Genomic DNA, 25787 nt, shown 5'->3' on the forward strand with positions numbered 1-25787 from the left:
TGCGGACGGATCACGAGAATTCTCGTGTTTTCTCTTGTAAGGCTTGTGACCAATCACGAGAATTCTTTAAAAAGATATTGGCTTGTAAGAACATGCAATGAATAACTTAAAAATGCAATGGGTATTTAATTTTAAAGCGTGTCTTTAACATTTATGTAAAACGTTTTTTGTACTTGTTTAATAGAATCTTTTCTGGCCACTGGATAAAGCTAGCAATAAAACGACTGGTCCACAATGTGTTAAGAATAAGAAATGAGCTAGATAATTTAACAGAAAACAAAGTTTATAAAAAAATCAAATGGAGATTTTAGGACTAAAAATATAATACATGAAATTTAAAACTCAGTTGATAGATTTCACGGAAGATTAGAAGTAAGAAACCTTTTTGTCATTTCACTAATTCTAGAGTAGAAGAGTAGTAAATTTGGGGGATAGTTCAGTAGAAAATATTTACAATTTAAAACACAATTAAAATATAGAAGGCACATAAAAGAGTACAAGAGACATGTGAACATACATATAAATTGCTGTCCCAGAAGTAGAGAAAAAAGAGAATGGGGCAGAAGCAGTGTGAAGAAATACTGGATGAGAATTTTCCCAAAGTGAAAAAAGACATCAACCCACAGATTTAAGAATCTCAACAAACTTGAAGCAGAATAAATACAAAGTAAACTACATCAAAGCACAATATGTTAAAATTGTTGAAAAATAAGTACAAAAGAAGAATTCTTAAATGTGGACAGAGCAAAAGACATTGTTCTTTCAATGGAGCAAAAATAAGCCCCAGGTTATTATTTAACAAAAATAATTGGAAATCAGAAGACAATAGAATTATATTTTTAAAGTTATAAAATAGCTGTTAACTTATCATTTTATACCCAGAGAAAATATCTTTCAAAAAATGGAGGTGAAATAAACATATTTTCATTATCAATTACATTTTGATAAAAATAATTAAAAGAGTTATATCAGGCAAAGTAATTTTAGCAAATATGTTACCTTTTTAGTCAGTGAGAAGTGGGATAAAAGATCATATTAGAATATACATACATAGACTCTTAGCACTACGGAAGATTAAAAGTAAGAAACCAATTTTAACATTGTTGAAAATAAAAATTATCTATGGGAGCAGTTATCTGAGGGGAAAGTACTTATACTGTTTGAAAAGCTTTACCAGTTATTCTGATATTCCTGTCTTTTGCCTCTATTTTAGAAGTTGATAATCTCTGTTTTAGACAGTGATTTATGTGTTCACCTTTCAAATTTTACTTGAAATATATTTGCAATCTATATAATAAGAGCTTAATATGCTAAGTGGCTGGTCATCTAGTTGGCCATTCAACCCACCAAAATGTAATATGCCAAAGATATGCTAAGACTGCTCAGCCACTTGCTATGACATGCACTGACCACCAGGGGGCAGACAGTCGACTGGTTGACCTGTCACTATGACATGCACTGACCACTAGGGGGCAGACAGTTGACTGGTCGACCAGTTGCTATGACATACACTGACCTGGTAGGTTGGCTTACTGCTGGGGTCCGGCCAATCGGGACTGAGCCAGATGGGCCGGACATGCCCTGAAGCCCTCCTGCAGTCCCTCCCCAGCTGGCCAACCTCCTGCGTCTTTCCCTGGCCCCGATCGTGCACTGGTGGGGTCCCTCAGCCTGGCCTGCACCCTCTCACAATCCGGGACCCCTCTGAGGATGTTGGAGAGCCGGTTTCAGCCCGATCTCCGCAGGCCAGGCCGAGGGGCCCCACTGGTGCATGAATTCGTGCACCGGGCCTTTAGTGTACTTATAAGAAAGCAACAGTGATTTATAATATGCATTTTCAAGTTTTGTATTTTATTCTTAATTTTATTGTTAGTTTATGTTATTAGTTATTTATTGAATTATGAACTTTGTCAGAATGTTTTAAATGAGTACTAAATATATATTTACATTATAAAATAAGAAAATTGTAGCCTAGTATCTTGTCATGTATGTAGACTTAATACAAATTAGTTGAGTCAGAGTCTGCATATTAGATTCTCTGAGTGAATTACAAAAAGGTAGGATAAATTATTTTAAAATATGTGTTATATCTTTAATGTATAAGAAAGGAAAAGTGGAAAAAATTCTAACACTCGTTTTATTCAGCAGTATGAATTATGTGGATCAAGGTAAGAAATCTGGAAAAAAGTATAACAAGCTCCTTAAACAGCACAAATAAATAAATGAGTGAATGAATAAATAAATAATAATATGAACAATAACCATATTTTCTCTAGGCATGTTAACTACCTGCTTTTCATATAGTATTCACTCTTTACAGCAGTCTTTTGAGATAATTATTATTATATATATTTGAAAATGAGATCACTTGAGATAAGGAGGATTAAGTAGTTTATACAACATCACATGACTGGTATGTAATAGAGCTGATATCAAGTGTGTAGGCAGTTTCTACGCAGTAGTATGGTGATAGCTGATGGATTGACTTGCTATTCTTCCATAGATTCAGCATATAAGGAGACAATGAGTAAATGGATTTAGACAGTTTAATGCTTATAATAATAGTAACATCTTGGCTATGATCCCTGATCATCTCCTATCCCCATAGGTCAAAGAGAAAAGGGCTAGGTGTTGGTAGAATTTACCCTTATGTGAGAGCTGTGGCAAACCTACCCTCCTAACCTCCAGAGAAAGAGAGATTATCTTCATTAACTTAGAACAGAGCAATTCTATCCTAGAAAGGGGTGGTAGGCATTTTAATCTTTATTACTCTTAAATGTCTCTGGGAGAGGGACAGCATATTTCTATATTTACTTTCTGGGAATGTCAATAAGTTTGCTCCAGAAGTCACTGTGTTCGTCTTTCCAGGGCCATCTGCTTATACAAATCTTGAAAGGATAGTCCTGGAGAAATTGACTATTAATGTCTAGTTGTGTGGAAATGTGAGATGTGGAACATTGTCTCCCAACAGCTAGACTTCAATCTTTGTTCTGATAAACACCAAATGTTAGTAGCCATCAAATTTCATGCTTTTTTCGCTGAGAGGCTTACAACTTACTGCTCTTACTTTAAATATCTTCAATGAAACTTTTACTGTGATACCCCAGCAAACTAAAAGAACTGATCAGGGACATGCTGCTGGATGTTTCCTGACATACCTATAGATAAAGAAATATAGAAAAGATTATGAATTACTTTGTGAAATCAACATCTTATTGTGGATTTAAGATTAAGTTTAGATAACCTAGGTTAGAGTATACCATCAGAAAAACTTTTATAAGAGAAGTGAAAATCTGGATATGGTTGCTTTTAAGATATAAAATGTTGAACTTTTTTATAGTTGACATTGTCCTTCTTTTCTGCTCCCCAAACTCCATGAAGCCACTTAATTTTTTTGATACTATTGGCTGAAAGATGATTAAGACATTAACTTACTTTAATATCAGAAATACACCTGGCTTCCAGATGTAGAATAATAAGCAATACTGTTCAAACTATTAAATCATTTAGTTATTTATTTTATTTTTAATAGCTAAATTATTGTGGTTATCTCATTGGCTTGAAAATTTCTTTAAAATTAATTATTATAGGAGCTGTATAAATGAGTTTACTTTATGTCAAAGTAATTTATTTAGTGTTTACATTGTGGAATTCAAACTTTTACCAAGCACTTGTCTAAGATACAATTCCAGATTGCTTTCTGAAAAAAAAATCCTCCCTCTCTCTATATGATAACCAAATAAGTATTTTTAATTTCCTATTGTGTGTTTTTATATGAGGAGAATATTTGACTCAGTGAACTAGACTGATTGTTTAGATTTCCAAAAAGGAGAGGGGCGAGAAGGAAACATTCTCAGTGTTTTGCTGAAATTGAATCTTGAGCCTTCTGACATCCATAAATGCTAAAATCTTAGAAAATGTAATTTTTCATGTTTCTGAATACATATTTTACATTTAATAAAATGATCATAACTGATATTGATCGTCAGAAATAATAAGCTTGTGAATAAATAAAGCAGTCACTTGTAAAGTTATAGGTAGAGAGAATGAAATAGGCAATTTGAGTACATGCTATTCACTTAATAGTGAAGGTGATTTATGGATATTACATTTTCTTGACTCATGAATGGTAACATTAATAGTTGGTCTAGTAGAAAGAGGATATATCTGCTGCCATTCCTGCTGTCTTTTATCAGTGTTGCTACAGATGAAGACATATTTTCTTGTTAGATATGGGTAAAGGAATGGGACATAAGCTCTTTTCCAAATGGAGTAAATATTGAAGTGTGGCTTTCTCTTTAAATTTTGACAAATAACTTTTGCATTAAGATATACTATATATCCAGATTCAATTTGTCTTTTGTGAAGTTGAATTGCATTTTCTACCAAATGTGAAATTAAAAAAATGTAGGCACTAAAGTTATTTAAATATGTATATAGGTGATATATTTGATTATATTGAAAATAATATATTTTTATTGATAAAATAAATTTCTCTCAGCTTTGATAGATCTATATTTGATATATATTGTTTTACTTCTAAGTATCTAAAGACTTTGAAGTCTCAAATTGTTGAGTTATGTTTAAGTCCAGTAGAGAACATTACATAAAATGACCTCTCTACTCACAAAACACATTATACTCTAGTACTTTACTAAACTGCATATAGATATTCAAATCAAAACATGGATACATATACTTGCAATTACCCTGATAAAGTTGCAGCTATAAAACATATAGCTTAAATATAGAGTGTAATAGTCAAAGACAATGTCATAACTAATAGTGGTCTTCAGAGTACATCTGTATTTAAACTCTGTTGCCTTATTGATTAAATAGCATAAATAGTCTCAATATTGGGGCAGTTATTTAGGCACAGTATCTCTGTGTCATTGAAATGAAAGATTGGAGGTGAGGGAGTCTCTGACTTAGTAAATTATTGAATGGAATGATTCAAGTATGTATTTGTTTATTTTGCTTGCTCCTTATAGATATATACTCTTCATATTAGATGACGGTAAACAAACTCAAACAGTCTTAAGTAGAAAGGGAATTTACTGGTACATTTTAGAGTAGGTCTGGCTCAGTCTCTCTTTCAAGCTCAAATGATGTCTCCAGGACCTGGTTTCTCTTTTTTGCTTCAGGGAACCTTGTCTGTATTTGCTTTGTTCAAAGATAGGATTTTCCTAATAGTGACAAGAAGGCTTTTGCATTTAATAGCCTCACAGTCTCTTGTTCAAGTATAGTAAGAAAAGAGTATCTCTGCTCCTGGATAATTTAAACAAAAGTCCATTTTGAATAACCTATTGGTTTGTGATGTTTACTTACCATATTTAAAATTCTTATGTACATTAGGGTCAGTTTCTGAGCCATTCCGATTGTTCATACAGCTAATATAGGGTAGAGAGATTGTGGAAGAAATTTTTTTAAATTGTTAGTAGAACTTTGAGAAGAGTGTTATTTCAGAGAATGGATGTGATAGTTCGTCCATATTGTTATTAGAGAATTGTTTAAAAACATTTGTAATGATGTTTATAAGAATTGTATCTTCTTGGTACAAATGAAACTGTTTTTTAAGTGAAAAAACAGCAACAACACCTCTATTAACTGGCTATTAGTGGAATAGAAGAAAGATTTTATATAAAATTTTTATCCAATAACTGGATTCCTTACAAAACATTTTTTTAATTCTAGGAGATTTTTTAATAATTCTTTTAGCTCTTCTACATATATAATCTTTGTAATCAAAATAATAATTTGTCTTTTGTCTTTGCCAGCATTATTTTTGGTTTGCTGTTTTGCTGCCTTGCACAGAAATTGCAACAATATGTCATTATAATGGTGGTATCTGACATCCTATTCTATCCTTTAAGCATGACATTGACTTCTATCTAGCTTAACATGAATATTCTTTATAATTTTAAAGTATCTATTATTACTGGTTTTATAATATTTTTCAATTTGGAAAATGTGTTTAATGCTTTTTGTTATCTAATGACTGGTATAGAAAAATGAGGTCATCATATGCTAGATCTCACTAAACCTACTGACACAATAGATTTGTTGAGAGATTTTCTTAAGTAAGCCACTCTTGAATTTTTCAGGGATGGTAGACAATTCTCCTAATATACTATTGAATCAATTTTGCATGTATGGTCTCACAGAACATCTCCCTGACTACATTTTCCTAGTAGAGACTGCCTCTTATTTATGAATGCAGTAATGTCATAGGATGTACATCCTTTAAACACAATACAAAATTTTTACAAAATGATTTGCAGGAAAAGTCTTTAGGCACATTTTAAAGTACAATTTTGGCAGAATATAAAATTCACCTGTAGATGTTCTGTAAGGTACACGTGAGTTATTAGTAAAAGGATGTTCATCTTCAATGTCCTTGGGCTAAGACAGGCTTTATAGTATTAAAACATGCAGAGCAATTGTTTGTTAATATCTATATGAATTATTTGATTTTCAGGAAGCTATGTTTTAACAGTTTACATCTTAAACATAGTTTGTTAACTATATAGGTATTTTATAGGGATTTAGTTACTACAGAAAATTATTAGAGGCTTTAGGTTGATGTATATACATTATTATTGTTATTTTAGCATAGAACATCTAGTTTTTAGAAAGGAATGATATGAGATCCAAGATGATGGTAGAGAAGGTGGAAGTTACACTCACCTCCTCCCAGCATCAAATCAGAATTACAACTAAATTATAGAAGAATCAACCTGAATAACCAACTGAAGATGAGCTTAATAGAAGGATTTACAGAAGAAGCCACATCAAAATTTGGTAGGAAGGGCAGAGACAAAAAGGGCTGGCCTCACACCCAAGTACAGTGGTTGAGAATCTGGAGGGATATCTCAGTTCAAAGGTACCTCCTGAGGAGCAAGGAGTCTGGCTTACCCTCCACACTCCCCATCCCAGAGCACCAGAGCCAGGAAGAGGAGCCCACAAAACATCTGGCTATGAAAATCAGCACAGATTCTATCTGCCTATGAGAGACAGGAATCTGCTAGAAATACAGGTAACTTCTTAAAGGGTCAATGCACAAAATCTCATTCATGGTTACTCACCCTGAGCTCCAGCAGAGGGAAGGTGACTCAAAGGGTTATGTGACTTTGGGGAGAAGGCTAAAGGGACAGCACCAAGGTCTCTGTGTTGAATCCCTCATCCATACCATCCACAGACACCATCTTTCTTGGGTAGGGCACTCCCCTCCATATGGGATCAGCCTAAGGGGATGCACTGGACCCACCCTCCTGACTCCTCCTTGGAGAAGAGTGTGGCTAGCTTGGGCCTGCAGTGCAGACTTTCTTGGAGGACTCTTAAGGCGGTCCAGGTGGACATGGGGTGTCAGAGATGAACAGGGAAAGACTGAGTTGTGTTCCTCTAGGGTGAGGACCATTTTCCCCCTTTGCACTTACTTTACTGGCACTGCTCTCACTAGCCCTACTCTCCTGATTCCTCATCCCTCCCACCCACTGAGCTCTTTCCTTGCAGATAAGTCAGCTGGCTTTGGCTATCCTGGGCCCACGGTGCAGACTTTATTGGAAGGATCTTGAGGAGGTCCAGGCATATTCATGGGGTGGCAGAGACTGAGTTGTGTGGCTCTATGGCAAGGGCCATTTTTTTCCTTGCATGCCAATGCCACCATTCCTGTGCAGAGCCCTCTCTCCTTACAACCAAATCTTGGTCTATTTTAGCTTGATGACTTCTACTGACATCACCCTGACAACTCCCTGAGATATTGCCCCATCACAAATATCCGCAGGCCTGTAGTGGTAGCAGCTGGTCTTGGTGTACTAGTACTCTGAGACTTTTGCTGAGTGGCCTCAGACCCAGCACTGGCACCAGATTTGATCTGTATCACCCTTGTGAATACCAGTTGCCCTTCCCCGTGACTCACTGAGAACCTACTCACACAATTTGCATACCACTAGAGGCTCTTTCTGAGGCTGAGTCTCAAGCAGCCCAGAGGTGGAGGTGGATCTCGGGGTGCCTTAGGCATTTTGCTGCACCCCAGACTCAGTGCTACTGGAAGACAGCCTTGGTACACAACTTGGCCCCTCTGATGCACCCCCAGGCCCATCAGAGGCAGCCACAAAATATGGATTGCTTTGTAGATTCAAACAGGTAGCTCAGGGCTAATCACAAGCAGTGCCTGACGTTGACCTACACCGGAGTTTCTCCCAAGAGGCCCAAGAACCAACACTCCTGGTGACGGGCTTCAGAGCACATCAGAGCATGACCCAATTAACCATTACTGCCCTATTATTTCCTTCCATAGCCTCTTCAAACATATGTCAGATCAAGGACTTTATGTTATTTCCTAGTTTTGAAGCATTCTCTTTTAGACCCTTCTACTAGAAGTCTAATTGTCCTTTATATAATTCTTGAAGTTTGATGGCCAGTCAGGGTTATCTTATTCTTTGAATACCCTCTTCTTAAAGGGTTGAACTAAATATTCAGATTCACAAAACTATTGTAGGCCATACTTGACATGGTCCAGTTAGGAGGATAAAGGACAGGAACCACAGCTTGCTTGCTCAAAGTATCAGGAATTCTTCTATAAAATAAGAATTAGCAGTTACACAGAAATTATAGCTAAGGTGCAAAGATATGTGATACATATATATCAGAATATCAGTGATGTTCTTCCTTGATTAAAAGTCTCATGCCCCATAGAAACCAATATCTCTCTTTTTAAATTTTTAAATTATTTTTATTGATTTCAGAGAGGAAGGGAGAGGGAGAGAGATAGAAACATCAATGATGAGAGAGAATCATTGATCGGCTGCCTCTTGCATGGCCCTTATTGGGGATTGAGCCTGCAATGTGGGCATGTGCCCTGACTGGGAATCGAACCATGACCTCCTGGTTCATAGGTCGACGCTCAAACACTGATCCACACCAGCCAGGTGGAACCAATATCTCTTGTTCCAATGTTCCATAGGTATAGTTTCCAGAGTCCCCACAAGGGACATGCCAACTACAAGTGATAAAGATACCCATGTCCTAATCCCAAGAATCTGTTACCTGCCACGGTGAATATGTTACCTGCCATGGTGAAAGACATTTGCAGATATAATTATCTTGATGGGAGGAGATTATCCTGGATTTCCTGGGCAGCCCCAATGTAATCACAAGGGTCAGAGTCAGAGAAGGCAATGTGATGACCGAAGCAAAGATTGGAGTAATTTAGGCAACCTCTAAAAGCTGGAAAGGCAAGGAAACAAATTCTTCTCTGGTGACACCAGAAGCAATGCAGCCCTGCCAAAACCTGATTAGGACTTTTGACCTCCTGATTGTAAAATAATAGATGTGTGTATTTTAGCTACTAAGTTGGTCATATTTGTTGGAACAGCATTAGAAATTTTTTTTTTTCTTCACTGAGGAGTGAGGATATTTTTGTTCATTGGGAGAGTGGAGGGAGGGGGAAGGAGAAAAGGGAGAGAAGGAAGAGAGAGAGAGAGAAGAAAAAATATTAACGTGAAGGAGAAACATCTATTGGTTGCTTCCTACTCCTGCTCCCACCTGGACTAAGGGCTGGACCTGCAACTGAGGTACCTACCCTTGACCAGGAATCGAACTTGATGCTCTAACCACTGAGAAAACTGGCCAAGGCAGCAATAGAAAATTAATATAGATTTTTGTACCTGGACGTGGGGTCCTGCTGTAACACATACCTAAACAATATGAAAGTTGCTTTGGAAATGGGTAATGAGAAGAGGCTGGAAAATTTTTGAGAATAATGGTAGAAAAGGCTGAAATTGCTTTAAACAGAATGTTAGGAGAAATACGAATACTATCTAATAAAAGAATAATATGCAAATTAACCATCACTTCGCTACACCCACAAGCCACGCCCACCAGCCACACCCACCGGCCAATCAGGAGGGAATATGCAAATAAACCCAACCAAGATGGCTGCAGCCACAGAGAGCAGGAGGGAGGCTTGGGTTTCCCTGGCAATGGAGGAAGCCAAACTTTCCGCCTGCCCTTGCTGGCCCAGGCCTCCACTCAGTGCTACAAAGTTTCAATGATAGAAGATAAATAAAGCCCAACAGAAATGGTGGTAGCCACGGAGCTGGAGAGAGCAGGAGGCTACGGTTGCCCATGGCGATGAAGGAAGCCAAGCTTCTGCAGCCCTGGCCTGCTTAGGCCTCCGCTTAAGGCTACAAAGTTTCAATTATAGAAGATACATAAATCCCAACAGAAATGGCTGCCGCCACTGAGCGAGCAGAAGCCTTGGCTCCACTCCAGGCTACAAAGTTTCAATTGTAGAAGATAAATAAATCCCAGATCCCAGGGCCTCTGCTTGGGTCACCAGGGGGCGTGGCCAGCCTGCAAACCACCACAGGCCCCTTGCCCAGGCCGCCCCAAGCCCCAAGGGAACCCCCACCCTGATCTGGGACACCCTTCAGGGCAAACCAGCTGACCCCCACCCATGCACCAGGACTCTATCTCCTATCTAATAAAAGAGTAATATGCAGATTGACCATCACTCCAACACACAAGATGGCTGCCCCCATGTGGTCAAAGATCCTGCCCCCATGTGGACACAAGATGGCCACCACAAGATGGACAGTTGGGAGGAACCAGGCCTGCAAGGGAGGGCAGTTGTGGGCGATCAGGCCAGCAGGGGAGGGCAATTGGGAGGAACCAGGCCTGCAAGGGAGGGCAGTTGGGGGTGATCAAGCCTGCTAGGGTGGGCAGTTAGGGGTGACCCGGCCGGCAGAGGAGGGAAGTTGGGGGTGACTGGGTCTGCAGGGAAGGGCATTTGGGGGGGACCCAGGCCTGCAGGGGAGAGCAGTTGGGGGGTACCAGGCTTGCAGGGGAGGGCAGTTAGCGGTGACCAGGCCTTGCAGGGGAAGGCAGTTAGGGGCAAACAGGCTGGCAGGGGTGCAGTTAGACATCAATCAGGCTGGCAGGGGAGTGGTTAGGGGGTGATCAGGCTGGCAGGCAGAAGCGGTTAGGGGCAATCAGGAAGGCAGGCAGGCGAGCAGTTGGGAGCCAGCAGTCCTGGATTTAGGCCCAGTGGGATTGGGCCTAAACGGGCAGTCGGACATCCCTTGAGGGGTCCCAGATTGGAGAGGGTGCAGGCTGGGCTGAGGGACACCCCCCCATGCATGAATTTTGTGCACCGGGCCTCTAGTGGTAAATAATGTTCTAACAAAGGCTCAGACGGAAGTGAGGAGCATAGTAGAAAAAAACAAACCTGTATCATCTTAGAGAATACATAAATCATCATAAACAGACTATCATTAGAAATATGTATTTTAAAGTCACTGTTAGTGAGGGATCAGAAGAAAATGTGGAACATGTTATTGGAAATTCTAAGAAAGAAAACCCTTATTGTATAGTGGCAGAAAATTTAGGAGCATTTATTTGGATAAAGAGATTGGGAAGCAAAGTGTTGATGGTATACTTAGGTTTCTTCTTGCTGCTTATAGTAAAACTAGAGGCCCGGTACACGAAATTTGTGCACTGGGGGGGGGGGGGGGGTCTCAGCCCGGCCTGCACCCTCTTGCAGTCTGGGACCCCTTTGGGGATGTCTGACTGCCTGAACTGGCAGTTAGAAATCTGCCGAGGGATGTAGCAGTGTGCCAAGTGGCAGGCGGTCAGAGAAGAGCCCAAATCGGGCCCAGGCGCAGCTCGCACTCATCCTGGCCTGCTGTGCCTGCTGCTGCAGAGTCAGGAGAGGCTCCTGCTATGGCAGCTGTGCTTGGCAGCCATGAGCCCAGCTTCTGGCTGAGTGGTGCTCCCCCTGTGGGAGCACACTGACCACCAGGCGGCAGCTCCTGCATTGAGCGTCTACCCCCTGGTGGTCAGTGCGCATCATAGTGACCAGTTGTTCCGGTCATTCCACTGTTAACAGTCACTTAGGCTTTTATTATATAGGCTAGATGCCCGGTGCACGAATTCGTACACTAGTGGGGTTGGTTGGCCTGGCCTACAGGATCGGGCTGAAACTGGTTCTCCGATATCCCCCAAGGGGTCCCAGATGGTGAGATGGTACAGGCCAGGCCGAGGGACCCCACTGGTGCACAATCAGGGCTGGGGAGGGACATGGGAGGCTGGCCAGCCAGGGAGGGACCTCAAGAGGGCTCCAGGGCATGTCTGGCCTGTCTCTCTCAGTCCCGATCAACTGGACCCCAGCAGCAAGCTAACCTACCGGTTGGGGCGTCTGCCCCCTGGTGGTCATTGCATGTCATAGTGACTGGCCGACAGGTCAACTGTCTGCCCTCTAGTGGTCAGTCAGTACATGTCATATCGAGTGGTTGAGCGGCCTTAGCATATCATTTGCATATTACACTTTGATTGGTTGAATGGCTGACTGGTCGACTGGACACTTAGCATATTAGGCTTGTATTATATAGGATGTGCATGGTAAAAGATAAGTTGAGGGAAGACCTATGAAGCCAAATGAACCAGGACTTGATGATTTGTAAAATATTCAGTCTTGATTATACATAATGAAAAAGATATAGAAAGTGTGCTTTGAGGAGAAAGCCATTGTTGTGCTTGAACAATCTTTTGCTAGTGTCTTGGAAGGAGAGAAGGCAATGTGATGATGGAAGTAGAGGTTGGGAGTAATATGGTGCCATAAACCAAGGAATAGGGACAGCCTTTAGAAGTTGGAAAAGACAAGGAAACATACCCTGATGGCATACAATTGCAGTAGTCATTGTGATACCATTGTAGTTAGCTAGTTATAAATACTAGGAAAGGAGCAAAAGGGAGGCCAGACATTATAAGCATGGTCATTTGGGCAGCTTCACCAGGAAACTGCAGTTTTACACTCCCCAGGGAACCACTGGTCCATTTCCTGCAAAACTCTGGGGGAAGGGTTTGGACAAATGCGAAGATAGGGGCATGTGCAGTGAAATTGGGGTGACATAGGGAAGGTGCTTGCTGCCAGTCAAACCTGGGAAAAGAAATCATTGGTTAGGGGAAAAGGGCCACTACAAGTATATGAAAATTTGGGATACATGATCCCCCAAACAAAGGAGTTTCCTCTCTCTCTTGGCTCTTGGCCCTTGACTCTCTTGTTTTGCTCCTGCCTGTGCTTCCTCTATAGCCATGTGACCCTGCAGACCCCACACACAGTGGACTGATGGACTGCAGCGGGTAACACAGACTAAGCTAGCTGATGCTGGACTGAACCTGTGCTCCAATATGGAGCAGAAACTCTGGACACTGGCTTTGATCCTAGCTTGGCTGAGGCCACGGCTACACTTCTATGGCAGGGCAAAAGGAAATGGGACCTTGGAAACTCAGGGGTGCAATTCCACAGAAATAAACCTTTTTACAGTGTCTCATCCTCCTGTGGGACCTCCAGAAATTCTTATTCCAGTGGCACCCCAAGAACCCCACTTCCACCAGTAATAATTGTATCAATTGCTTGCCTGCTATATTGATTAATCCTCAAATTCAGTTGAAGTCCAACTGAATACTTTAATTAAAAAACTCAGCTATAAAATAACCTCCTAATAATAAAGCAGCCTCTTCACTCTTAGGCCTTTTCTTTTTGTTCTTACACTTTATGTAATATAGGTGGAGTAATTGAATTTGCAGTAGTCATTTTATTACTATTGTGTAGTAAAATGAGAAATTTTCAAGAGAATCTCAAAGATTTGGGTACTGATATTATTGAGCCACTGAATCTATGCTTCCCTAACCTATTTCTGGACTTCTTGCTTTATGAGACATTAAAACTTTATTTTTCAAGGCAGCATTGTGTTTGTTGATATATGTGGACAAGTGCATTTATACCTGATATTCTTATAAAATAAGCTAAAACATCAGTGACAGTAATTATGCTGAGAGAAAGGAAAGTGAAATTTCTTCATTAAATGATACAATCAAATGTCATATAATATCAGTTGCATATCTTGAAAAAGCACCTATAAACATATATTAATATATCTGTCCAAACATGTGAGATATTTTGGTTTATACTTGTGTTAAACCACTGATTTTCATAATATTATTTGACCCACGCTTATGTGTGCTACATATAGATGTGGGAAGAATTTGGCAACATTTAGTTATATTTATCTTTGGAAACTCAAGCAAAAGGAGAAATGGTGTGTCTTTGATTTTAATTTTGTGGAACATGTGGACTTGAAAACTTGCATTGGGATCAGCAGTGCATAGCACCAACCATATTCATGGCATCGAAGAGAAATTTGTAAATAAAAGAGATTCCACCCAAGTGGCAACCCATACCCTGTTTTGTTCAGAGAAAACAATTGATAATCAACAGTATGCTTTCTAATTTTAGAATGAAAGTAAAAAGTATGGATACACTTAAATTGCAGTCAGTGTATATGTGTTTTTAAAGTATGGATAATGAAGAAATGAGTAATGGATACAACTGTTTGATCACACTGCAGTACTAGTAAGTTTTCATACTTGCTATTGAAATAAAATATAAATTTAATGCCAGTAAAGACGATTACGATTTTATGTGTGTTTTTTTCAAATGGCATATCTTAGTATCTTGAGTGGTCTGAAATCATTATTTCTAAGCCAAAACACTATATTTTTTAATGTTGAGGATATTTTCTCAGGATTTTAGAAGAAAAACTGTAATACAAATAGTTTGAGACAGACATTTGGACTTTTTCCCAGCTCAATTTTTTTTTAGTCTATGGAGAAAGAAATTGATGATGTATTATTTAGCTAATATATAACCACATCCAAATGTTGCAACAGAGCATGAAGAAATAATTTCCGGGCCTGAAAACAAGAGTAGATTAGAAATATACTTTCGGTTGTCTTCCAAGTTGAAACATTCAACCTTCCAGCTTTTGGCTATAAAAGGTTAGTAGAACTTGTCATCTGTTAGTGCTGAAAGTAGTCTTCAGTGAGCCATCTCTCCACAATTTCGGGCCATTCGTGTTTAATATGACTATCCAGACTTATGTGGCAGCCACTGAACTTGGTTCCATCTATAATGATCTATGGTTATGAATTTGAAATTTCTAATTTAGTAGAAGCTAGCATGAGAAATCAATTGCCAATATAACCTCAATTTCAAATTAAGCTATCCACCATTGAATTTCATAAAGCTACCTTGGTAGAAGACTGAAAACGATATTACCCTACTCATTGAAATAAAATGTATTTTATTGATAATTTAAAAATATTATTTTTAATCATGAAAACTAAGAAGCATATTTAAAGTATACTTATAATTGATGATCTTCATATACACAGATTACCTAGTAAAGAGGTGCCACAATTTAAGAAACACTACTATTGAAGCTATAGACAAGGAATCTCCTTTATTTTTAGTATTAAATGCCTTGTTTACTTCAGTGCTCTTAGGTAATCACAAATATCCTTAATGTAGGGAGTCAGAGTTTCCCTATCATCTTCTTGACCTTTCATCTGTATGAAATTCATATTGACATTCTAGTACTCAGCATCAGAGACATTCTTAATCTGGTATTTTCATTACTTGTTTACTTGATCCACAACCTTATCTGCTCAGGGGATGTCTATGAATCTGTCCTTCTGAGCCTACTTTCACACTTCATTTTCTGACGGCCGCCAACACTTCCCCCATACACTTCTTAGGACTATGAAAAAATTTTAATTCATTGTGTTCACTAACTTGTGAATATAACAGGAAGATATATTATTTCTTATAACAATGAGAATTGTGAAGATAAAATCAGTCTCTTCATAGTGTTGGGCGATGCCTTTGATGTGACTCAATAGTCTGGACATTGCACAATAATCTAGTTAAAGTAAATACGAGTAACTGGTCCCATTTCTTACACAGCATTTCACAGATTATTTCAGACCAAGGCAATCCTAGTTTCAGAACTATCAATGTGTGTAAAGATCAAGTCTCTGCTTATCACCTATAACTATGAATATTATAATTTTACCTTGATACTACAACGAGGCATAGAAAACTTCAACTCATTTATGAAACCTCTTTGGGACTTTGATTTTGCAAGATATGGAGGTATATGCATGAATTTATAGAGGGAGGTGTATTCTTAGTATGTGCATATTTATAATAACACTAGAGGCCTGGTGCATGAAAATTCATGCACTGGAGGGAGGGTCCCTCAGCCCGGCCTGACCCCTCGCACAGTCCAGGAGCCCTCAGGGGCGGGAGGCGACCCGGTGATCAGGGGAAGGCAACACCCCCATCACACCTCTGCTGCTGCCACTGCCGGCAGCGCTAGCCTCAGTTGGCCCTGATTACCTGAGCCTTGGGTGGCCTGGGCAGCTGGGCAGCTGCCATTCAAGGCTTGCCTGTGCCTTGGGCCAGCCCTGGGTGGCTGGGGGGCTGAAGGGACTGGGGGACTCCGGAGGTAGGCACGCAGCACAGCCAGGCCCATCCCCAGGGGACTGGGTGCCACCATCTTGTGGCCTGTGGCAGTCAATTAGCATATTCCCTTTTTATTAGATAGGATATATTTAGATCAAGAGCAGAGTGTGAAATCTAGTGGCCAATGGGCTGAATTTAATCTGTAAGTGGATTATGGCCAGTTCATAGTTATAAAAAATTGAATTAGTTGCCAACATTTGTAATTTTTAGGATTTCATTTAAAAATCTAGATATTCATCTTTTCTTAAAAATGAAAAAAACACACAAAACCACCCCTCGACAACAAAACAAAGCACCAACCTAATAACAGTAATCAGTTGGGGCTGATTAAATGCTGCCCTTGGGGGTGAGGATGAGTGATCTTCAGCGCAACATTTTCCATTAAAAACTTCAACTGCTTCAAATTTGCCTGCCTGGCCCCAGTAGACATTTGAATTTTTCATCCTTGCGAGTGTAATATCAATTAATCTTATATGGGTCCTTTAGTTTTATTTAAGATTTATTAACCTTTACATTATTTCATTTGGATGTGTTCAATTGTCTGTGTATTATTTATTAAGCATTATTTCTTTTTCCTTTAAAAAGAAGAATTTGGGTTTGCAAAAACAGGAAGAATATAATTATATTTAGTAACTCTATGCAGAAGTTTATGTTGCATTTCACAGTAATAAATGTTAATGAACTCTGAACATTTATATAGTACTAATTTACCAAAATAGGCATTATAAATCTTGACAACTACTAGATAATCCACCATATAGGATACAATAATTACAGGGAAACTATATAAACTGTTTATATATTATTTCACTTGGTGAAAATTTTGAGCATAAACTTTTATGTACTTTCTTATCATTTAGTGAGACTTTTCAGGATAGCCACATTTACTCATACTGTAGCTCAAAACTTGGCAGTGTAGCTTCAGGTTTACTATATTAAATTTTTGACTTAGCTGAATTACTAAAACCAGGGTTATTATGAACAATTATTCCAGCAGATATATTAGGGACTCTAGGTAGTTTTTTGTCAGCTCTACTCACTTTTATGTTGGAATGGTCGAAACTGCATAAACCAATTCTATACTCCAATGCAACAATACACAGTCAAACCTAGTAGCTTACATTTGAATTCTGTCTCTCCTGATATACTTGCATAGATTTACAAGGAAAAGCCACTTTTGTATTCTATTTCTGTTAATTGAGCATATGGTAAACTAACTTGCATATAATTTATTCTACTAAGTGCTTTCTGTCACTTATTTAATTTTCTCATTTTAATGGTATATAATCAAGTGCTGTATCTGTGACCCAGCGGCACTTGTAATGCTATCATTGGTTAATACAAAGTTATTTTCCAATGTTTTTTGTTCACTTAAAAGTTTTCCTTACCATGTTTATTTGATTTAATTCTGCTTAAATTTAATTAGTTTTTTTAAATCATGTAGAATATGTTTGTTTTCAAAGATCAGAAACAAAGAATGCATTATGTTTTCTAAATGAACTAAAATTTATGTTGTAGCTATGAAAATGATAGACACATGTTCTTTTCTACACTCTCAAGTCAGAGTTACATATTGCTCTGTCTAATCAATCATTATGATTGAGTCACTCAAAGAGTTAACTATATCTGGGATATACTTATTAAATATATTTAATTTTAAACCAAAAGCTATTTTTTATTAAGATTATAAGTGCCATGAATAACCATATAGCAAAAATTAGGTTGGTATAAGAATACTGAAAATATTTTAAGGTGAAAACTTTCATTTTGAGTTGTTTATAAATTTGTTTCTTATTTTAAGATGACATAATAGAAAAAGAATGTTGAATATTATTTGTTTTTAGGAATTAGAATAGATACATTTGAATTAGCTCTGGAAAATGGAACAATCATCAGTTGTACCATAATATTCAATCCAGATATTAGCTGAGGAATATAGTAAATAATCTCAAAATTGTTATAATAAAGTCTAAAGATTAGAATGATTAATAAATTCATGAGCCATTAAAAAGTTAGTGCTAAGAATATAGTATTAAAACCAGTATACAAAGAATCACATACATATCACATAATATTCTTAGTTCTTTCTCTTCTTTCTCTATGCAATTTCCCCAGAAACCACCTAGTTGCATGGCTTCAGGTACCACCTATATGTACTGATCATTTCCAAATACACATCACTTCCAGTGTGTGTTTATACCTCGAACCCTCCTCTGAGCTTTAATCTTCCATGAATTACTGTCTATAAGGCATCTCCATCTTGATGTTTTATACAAACTACAAAACTAACATTTTTTAAATGAACTAGTCTTTTTCCTAACTCTGCTCTGGCTTTTATTTTATTTGTTTGACAGTTGCTTACATCATTAGCCAGGACTGTGTTACAGGGCCACTCCTATTTCGCAGAAGGCTGTCACAAGGGAGGTTGGTAATTGGGATTGTGCAGGCAGCCAATACTATGTCTCAACAACTTACAGGCTATGTTGCTTTTGGAAATAATTTACTTTCTTTTGCACCACAGTTTTCTTATCTGTGAATTGAAATAGTGTCTGGCAAGTGGTAGGTGCTTCGTAAATGTTAACTGTTTTTCTGTCACCTCTTAGTGCATAGTCAATCACCCTAAAATGCAGTGCCTTAAAATAATAATTTGTTATCTTTAATGATTGTATTAATAGTGGCAGGTGGGGATTGATTGCTAAAGAAGACTCAGGGCCCAAAATGCTTAGCTGCAGAAAAAGAATACAAATAGCAACAGCATTAAAGTGAGAATATTCCTTACAATCAAAGGCTACAAGAATTCCAGGAGTGAGCTCTAATTGTCTTTCTTTTCTAAGGCCATACCAGGACATGCTTCCTGTCTCGAATCAGGAACCACTGACTCATGCATGGACATGTTTTATACTTCAGAACCAGGAACTATGTAAAACGGAGTCTTGGCAGGGTTTCTTACCTCCTGCTGGTCACTTAGGAATATCCTATTACATAACCAGCACCAGCAGTAGAGCCCTGTAGGAGGCCCACCGAGGCCAGGTACTAATCATCAGCCTCATTGCTCTCAGTGAACAATATGCATGAGCTGATACAAACCACTCTGAAACTCATGGGAGCCCTAATGCAAAGCAAGACTGTTAATTGGTAGTTTCATAACTTGACCAGGGATCAGCAACTTCTAGATAAACAGCTCACACCAATTCCAGACCTAGTGGAATTAACCTTCACCACACAGTCATTCTCTGGGTTCAGTAGACTTGGGTAGTTTTTCTGATCCACATGGTATCAGCTGGGGTCACTCATGTGGCTGCATTCCAGAGTGTCCAAGACACTTTCATTCATATGTGTGGCACCTTAGCTGATTGGCTGTAATGGCTATAATGACTGGAAGCTGGCTGGGCCTTGCTTTCCTCCCAGGGAGTTGGACTTGCGTGGAGTCTCAAGGCTCTGTGAGTATAAATGGAAACATGTCATGCCCTGTAAGGCTTAGGTTTAGAAGGGCCACTATGTAACCTACACTGTATTTCCCGTGTCAAAATAAGTCACAAGACCAGCCCAAATTCAAAGGGAGGGAAATGGAGTAAGGCATGGATTTACAGGAATAGGAAGAATTTTTGTGGCTTTCTTTGTAGACTCTTCTTCATGACTATTATTCTTGTGGTCATAATTATTATCACCACCACAATTATTCTTTAGTCAAAGAAAGCAAGAAAGCATTATATGCCTGGACTTCCAAAATAGCCTCCTTTAGCTGGTATCCCTACTTCCAATCCTATTTCCATTTCTTTTTCTTCCAAATCCACAGCCTTGGTGTATTGGGACGATGTTCTAACCAACTGAGCTACCTGGCCAGGACGGAAATAACCAGTGTGGTGGTTAGACATCTGAGATCAAGATGTTGGCATCACCCTATTTACATAACAGCTTTATCAATTTTACCTTAATAAGGTGATGCCAACAAGAAAGCCAGTTCACATTATAGTACCTTGAAAAGTCCAGAAATATCAATTACTCTGGAAGGTAGCAGATGGGACTGAAAAACATCAGGATTGGTGATAATCTGGCTGAGAAGCAGAGTCTCTTGTAATATGGCATTTTCCCATCCCCACTGTAGGACAAGATGTGAGGTCTGTCGGTAGAGAAATTAAATGAGAGAATCACTGGACTTGGGGACACGGATATAGAAGAGGAAAGAAGTGATGTAACAAATGTGGAGGGTATTTCTAGACTTCAGATTGGTGTTTCCAAATACCGTTCACTATTAAAAAGAATCATAGCTCCTTAGAGAAATGGCTGATTCCAGGTCTAGAGCAGGAATTGTATATGATGCACTTGAAGCATCTTTTTATACCAGAGAGAAGAAAAGGTATGAAAGACTACTAAGGTCATGTAAAAAGGATTCAGAAGTTCCTTCAAACAGGTTCTCAATGATCAAAGTGGGATAATTTCAGCATCAGTGAGTAATATTATAAAATGTTGAGATAATGCAAATATATTAAACTCCAAGAATCTAAAATTTAAATTAAAAAAAATTATTGATTAGTGTTGTAAGGTGTAAGAATACAACTTTGAAACTGGTAAATAAGAGAGTGGGAAAAACCCTATGCTTTTCCTAAGTGAACTGAGCCTTAGGGTTACTAAGTAGTTGATGAAGGAAGTGCTATTTCAGCCAATAAATGAGAAAGAATTTTAGAATTATAATTTTGGAACTCCTAATGAATTACTAGATATATTCAGTAATCATCTATGACTGCTAGCATTATAAAATGAGAATCAACTATTATATGTGCCTCCTGGTAGAAGTATGCAGCATCACCTATGACGTTATCTTGCCCCCTTTCCCCAAAGAAAATTGAATTAGAACCTGATCAAGTATTTATATTATACTGGTGGTTTATAGGAAGTATGAGGGATGGACACATAATAGTCAATTAGGAAAATAAAAAGTCTGGGAAACTCTAAAAAAATTGCACAAAAAACTTAGCTTCCTCACCAAATAAATTAAAAGGAAAGAAGTGATGGAGAAAAAACTTATAGATTACAAGAGGCTTAAAAACATTTAATAATGATTGATGCCTAACAGTTCCCCAAACTGACAATGCTTCTGTAAACCCTACCCTTTGAAGCCCTACCCTTTGAAGTGTATTATCTCCACCTTGCCTTAGGACAAATTGTGTTAATAAATAGCACAGGGTCCTGAGTCCAGGGATAGTCTTTAGCTCCTTTAGCTGAAGCTCCTCTGACCCCCAATGCCTTTCAAAATTATCTTTCATCCTTGTACTTCTTATTGAATCTACACGCAGCTTCTTTCTCCAGATTGCTGAACCCTTTGTAATGCTGGGACAAGAACCCCAGCATATTCTTTATTTTTCTGTATGTGTTTAATTTTTCATCATTTGAAAGTAAGACAAGAAGAAAATGGAGAGTTTAAATAAAAGTTTACTAGTATATACAGAATGGGGAGAGAGTTCTAGGTATCTTTCCTACTCATCTAAATTGTCAACCAACTTGAGAAAAGACTGACATGTGGGGGGTGGCCAATACCAAGGTGAGTTGTGATTCCATCACAGCATAATGAAGTTCATAGGTCTTAAGTAGAATCTTTCCTGAAACTCAAGGGAACAATGGAAGTTATACAATCAGTGAAAAGTTATTGCACTTGGATGAGGCCCAGCACTGTGAGTTTTAAACTGGTTTAGGCCTCAAGACTGATTGCATATTAGAAGCAACCAGGAAGCTTTAGAAAACATTTCTTTTTTAAATTTTAATAATGCCCAGAACTAATTTCCATTGGCTTTCATTTAAATTAAATAAAATGAGACACTATTATTTTTTATATTTTTGTTAATACTCACCTGATGATATATTTTCCATTGATTTGTAGAGAGTGGAAGGGAGAGGGGAAAGACAGAGAAACATTGATATGAGAGAGACACATCGATTGGTTGCCTTCCAAACAAGGATTGAGCCTTAAACTGAAGTATGTGACCTTGACTGGAATCGAACACAGGACCCTCCAGTCCACAAGCTGACACTCTATCTACTGAGCCAAACTGGCCAGGGCGAGACACTATTATTATTAAAAGCTCCCCAGATGATTCTCTTGTGCAGAACCATTAATCTAGTGTGAGCTTCTCAAAAGCAGAGCCTGTGCTTACTTTGCACATAGTAAGCACTTTAGTAGTTTCAACATTTTTTAAATATGTTTTACTGATTTTAGAGAGAGAGGAAGGGAGAGGGAGAGATAGAAACACTGACTGGCTGCCTCCTGCATGCCCCCTACTGGGGGTCGAGTTCGAAACCCAGGCATGTGCTCTGATGGGGAATTAAACCGACAACCTTTCAGTGCACAGTATGACACCCAACCAACTGAGCCACACTGAAGCATTTTTGCTTTTATGAAAAAAAAATTCCCCTAGACTATATTCACTTATCTCATTATTTACACTTAATTTTCCCCCTATAATCTATTAATAATGACCACTTATACAACTGTTGAAAACAGTAGAAAAGTAATCCCAGCATGTCAGTAGTTGGTTATTTTTACCATACCTGCCTATATAGGGAGAAGATAGATATACTAGAGGCCCGGTGCACGAAATTCGTGCACGGGGGAGGAGGGTGTCCCTCAGCCCAGCCTGCACCCTCTCCAATCTGGGACCCCTCGAGGGATGTCCGACTGTCCGTTTAAGCCTGATCCTGGTGGGATCCGGCCTAAATGGGCAGTGGGACATCCCTCTCACAATCCAGGACTGCTGGCTCCCAACTGCTCGCCTGCCTGCCTTCCTGATTGCCCCTAACCGCTTCTGCCTGCCAGCCTGATCACCCCCTAACCATTCCCCCTGCCAGCCTGATTGATGCCTAACTGCTCCCCTGCCAGCCTGTTTGCCTATAACTGCCCTCCCCTGCAGGCCTGGTCACCCCTAACTTCCCTCCCCTGCAGGTCTGCTCTCCCCAACTGCTCTCCCCTGCAGGCCTGGGTCCCTCCCAACTGCCTTTCCCTGCAGGCTTGATCGCCCCCAACTGCCCTCCCTTGCAGGCCTGGTCCCTCCCAACTGCCCTCCCCTGCTGGCCACCTTGTGGTGGCCATCTTGTGTTCACATGGGGGCAGGATCTTTGACCACATGGGGGCAGCCATCTTGTGTGTTGGAGTGATGGTCAATCTGCATATTACTCTTTTATTAGATAGAATAGTGGCCTGGAGCACGGGTGGGGGCCAGCTGGTTTGCCCTGAAGGGTGTCCTGGATCAGGGTGAGGGTTCCCTTGGGGCATGGGGCGGCCTGGGCAAGGGGCCTGTGGTGGTTTGCAGGCCGGCCATGCCCCCCGGCCACCCAAGCGGAGGCCCTGGGATCTGGGATTTATTTATCTTCTACAATTGAAACTTTGTAGACTGGAGTGGAGCCAAGCCTTCTGCTTGCTCTGTGGCGGCAACCTCATTTTTTTGGATTTATGTATCTTTTATAATTGAAACTTTGTAGCCTTAAGTGGAGGCCTGGGCTGGCCAAGGTGTGCGGAAAGCTTGGCTTCCTCCATCACCCGGGGCAACCCTAGCCTCCTGCTCTTTCCAGTTAGGAAGATTTCACGATAATCTAGGTAAGAGATGGTGCATGGATCAGAGTGGTATTTGTGGAGGTGCAAAAGAGTGGTTGGTTTGGACATATTATAAATAGAGGTGACAGGATTTGCTGATAGAATTTCATTATGTATTCAACTTATAAGCTAAGTATTTAATTCATAAGTAAAGGATTTGAATCTAACTTTTTTTATAATAGAAAATATACTATTTTAAGGTAATTAAAATATTTGATGATGAATAAGTAGAACTTTTTGATATATATTTAAACTGTATTACTAAGATAATACAAACTCAATCCCAGTGTTTACTGATTAAGTTTTTATCTATTGTAAAATATCTAGTAAAAAGCTTAATATCTTACATCTTCTAACATTTGTAGTTAAAATAAAATATATTCTGAAGTTTATTTGCTGATACAGAGCAGTCTATTGATTAACAAAAATTTGAAATATAGTAAAATATTTTTTTAGAGCTGGTTGTATACATTTAAATGGAAGAAATTTGGGAGCCACTTTTATTCATTGTAATGTTTAATCGTGTGAAGAGCTGGATATTTTTTTCTGAGCTGTGTCAGTAGAGGGCAGTAAAGTTTCAAGTAGTGTGTTTTTAGGTTTCTAGGAAGCTTTGATAAGGAAAATTTCTTTTTTTCTGTGTGTGTGTGTGTGTGTGTGTGTGTGTGTTTTCTCTTAAGAAGTTTCTTCTGGCTTTCCTTTTAATGAAGTGCTATGGTAATATCATATAGAAATTCGCTTAAAAACCTTGTAGCTTTGGTTCAGATGTTTAGCTAACTGTTCCCTTAGGTGCGATAAATGCTTTCTTAATGAGAACATGTATTTTTTTTTTCTTTTTGTAATGATTTAGGGAGTACCAGGGCCTGGAAAATATGACATTAAAAGTCAATTTGAGAAGACTGAAAGTGTGACACCAAATGTAAATGATGCATCACATGCTTTTCTTTCTCAATCTCAGGTAATGGTCTATAGTCATTTTCATAAGTCGAGTGTAATAGGCATAATGTGAAGCCAGCAACAAATCCAATGATGTTCAGGGAGATTATAAAAAGGGAAGTGATATTTAAGCAAATTGGAAACACACATGGCCTGAGCAAATCATATTACCAAAAGATGTGGGTAAAATGAAATGAAATAACATGATAACATTAGCAATAATATGCAAAGATGAATATTTGAATTGAAACCATCTATTAAATATTTTCTATTATGCAAATCTGCATATGTGATCATTCAGTTTGGCTTATAAGAGTTTTTAGTCTGAGTTTTTAAATATACTTTGCCAATGAAGGCAGGCAGTGTTAACGTGTAATCTGTGAGGACATGCATTTCTTTCAGAGAAGGTTCTGAAGGCTCTCTCTGGAGCCAGGCCATAGGTCATATCAACAACTGCCACTGCTGCCTTTGTTAATGATGCTGGAGTCTATTTCACAGTAATCAGCTCACATTCTGCAAGGTATATACTAAAGAGACTTGAAGGTATTAAGATATTTCTAAAGCAAGAACATTACAATACTAGCAAATCTTTATAATGCAGAAGCCTGTAGATCAATGTAGTTGCAGCATTTAACCAACTGTACTATGTACAGCTGATTATCTCATTTAACTTGGGAACATTATTAACCTTCAGATGACTGTAGGTAACTGCTTTGATTTCATTGTACTTAAGAGGCACCTCCTTAGAGATAAGTAGAGAGATAGCAGGTATATTTTGGAGATATGATTAACATTTTATTTTATTTTATTTAAAGAAAATCTTTATTATTGAAGGCATTATATAGTATCCCTTCCCCCCTCCCCGCCCCCATTGACTCCTTCTAGCCCACCTCTGCCCCCTAATCC

At 38.8% G+C, this 25787-nt stretch overlaps 1 protein-coding gene across 1 annotated transcript in view; it reads left to right on the plus strand.

Moving 5' to 3' along the window:
- Window positions 1-25787, plus strand: part of STPG2 (sperm tail PG-rich repeat containing 2) — a gene marked incomplete at both ends in the record, with an annotated part of 119647 nt that overhangs the window by 79691 nt on the left and 14169 nt on the right. The window contains one exon of the mRNA XM_080655375.1: window positions 24796-24903. Coding sequence (XP_080511501.1) covers window positions 24796-24903 — 108 coding nt within the window. The remainder of the gene's footprint in view (window positions 1-24795; window positions 24904-25787) is intronic.

Source organism: Plecotus auritus (genome assembly GCF_963455305.1).
Source record: "Plecotus auritus genome assembly, chromosome: 1".
Classification (NCBI taxonomy): Eukaryota; Metazoa; Chordata; class Mammalia; order Chiroptera; family Vespertilionidae; genus Plecotus; species Plecotus auritus.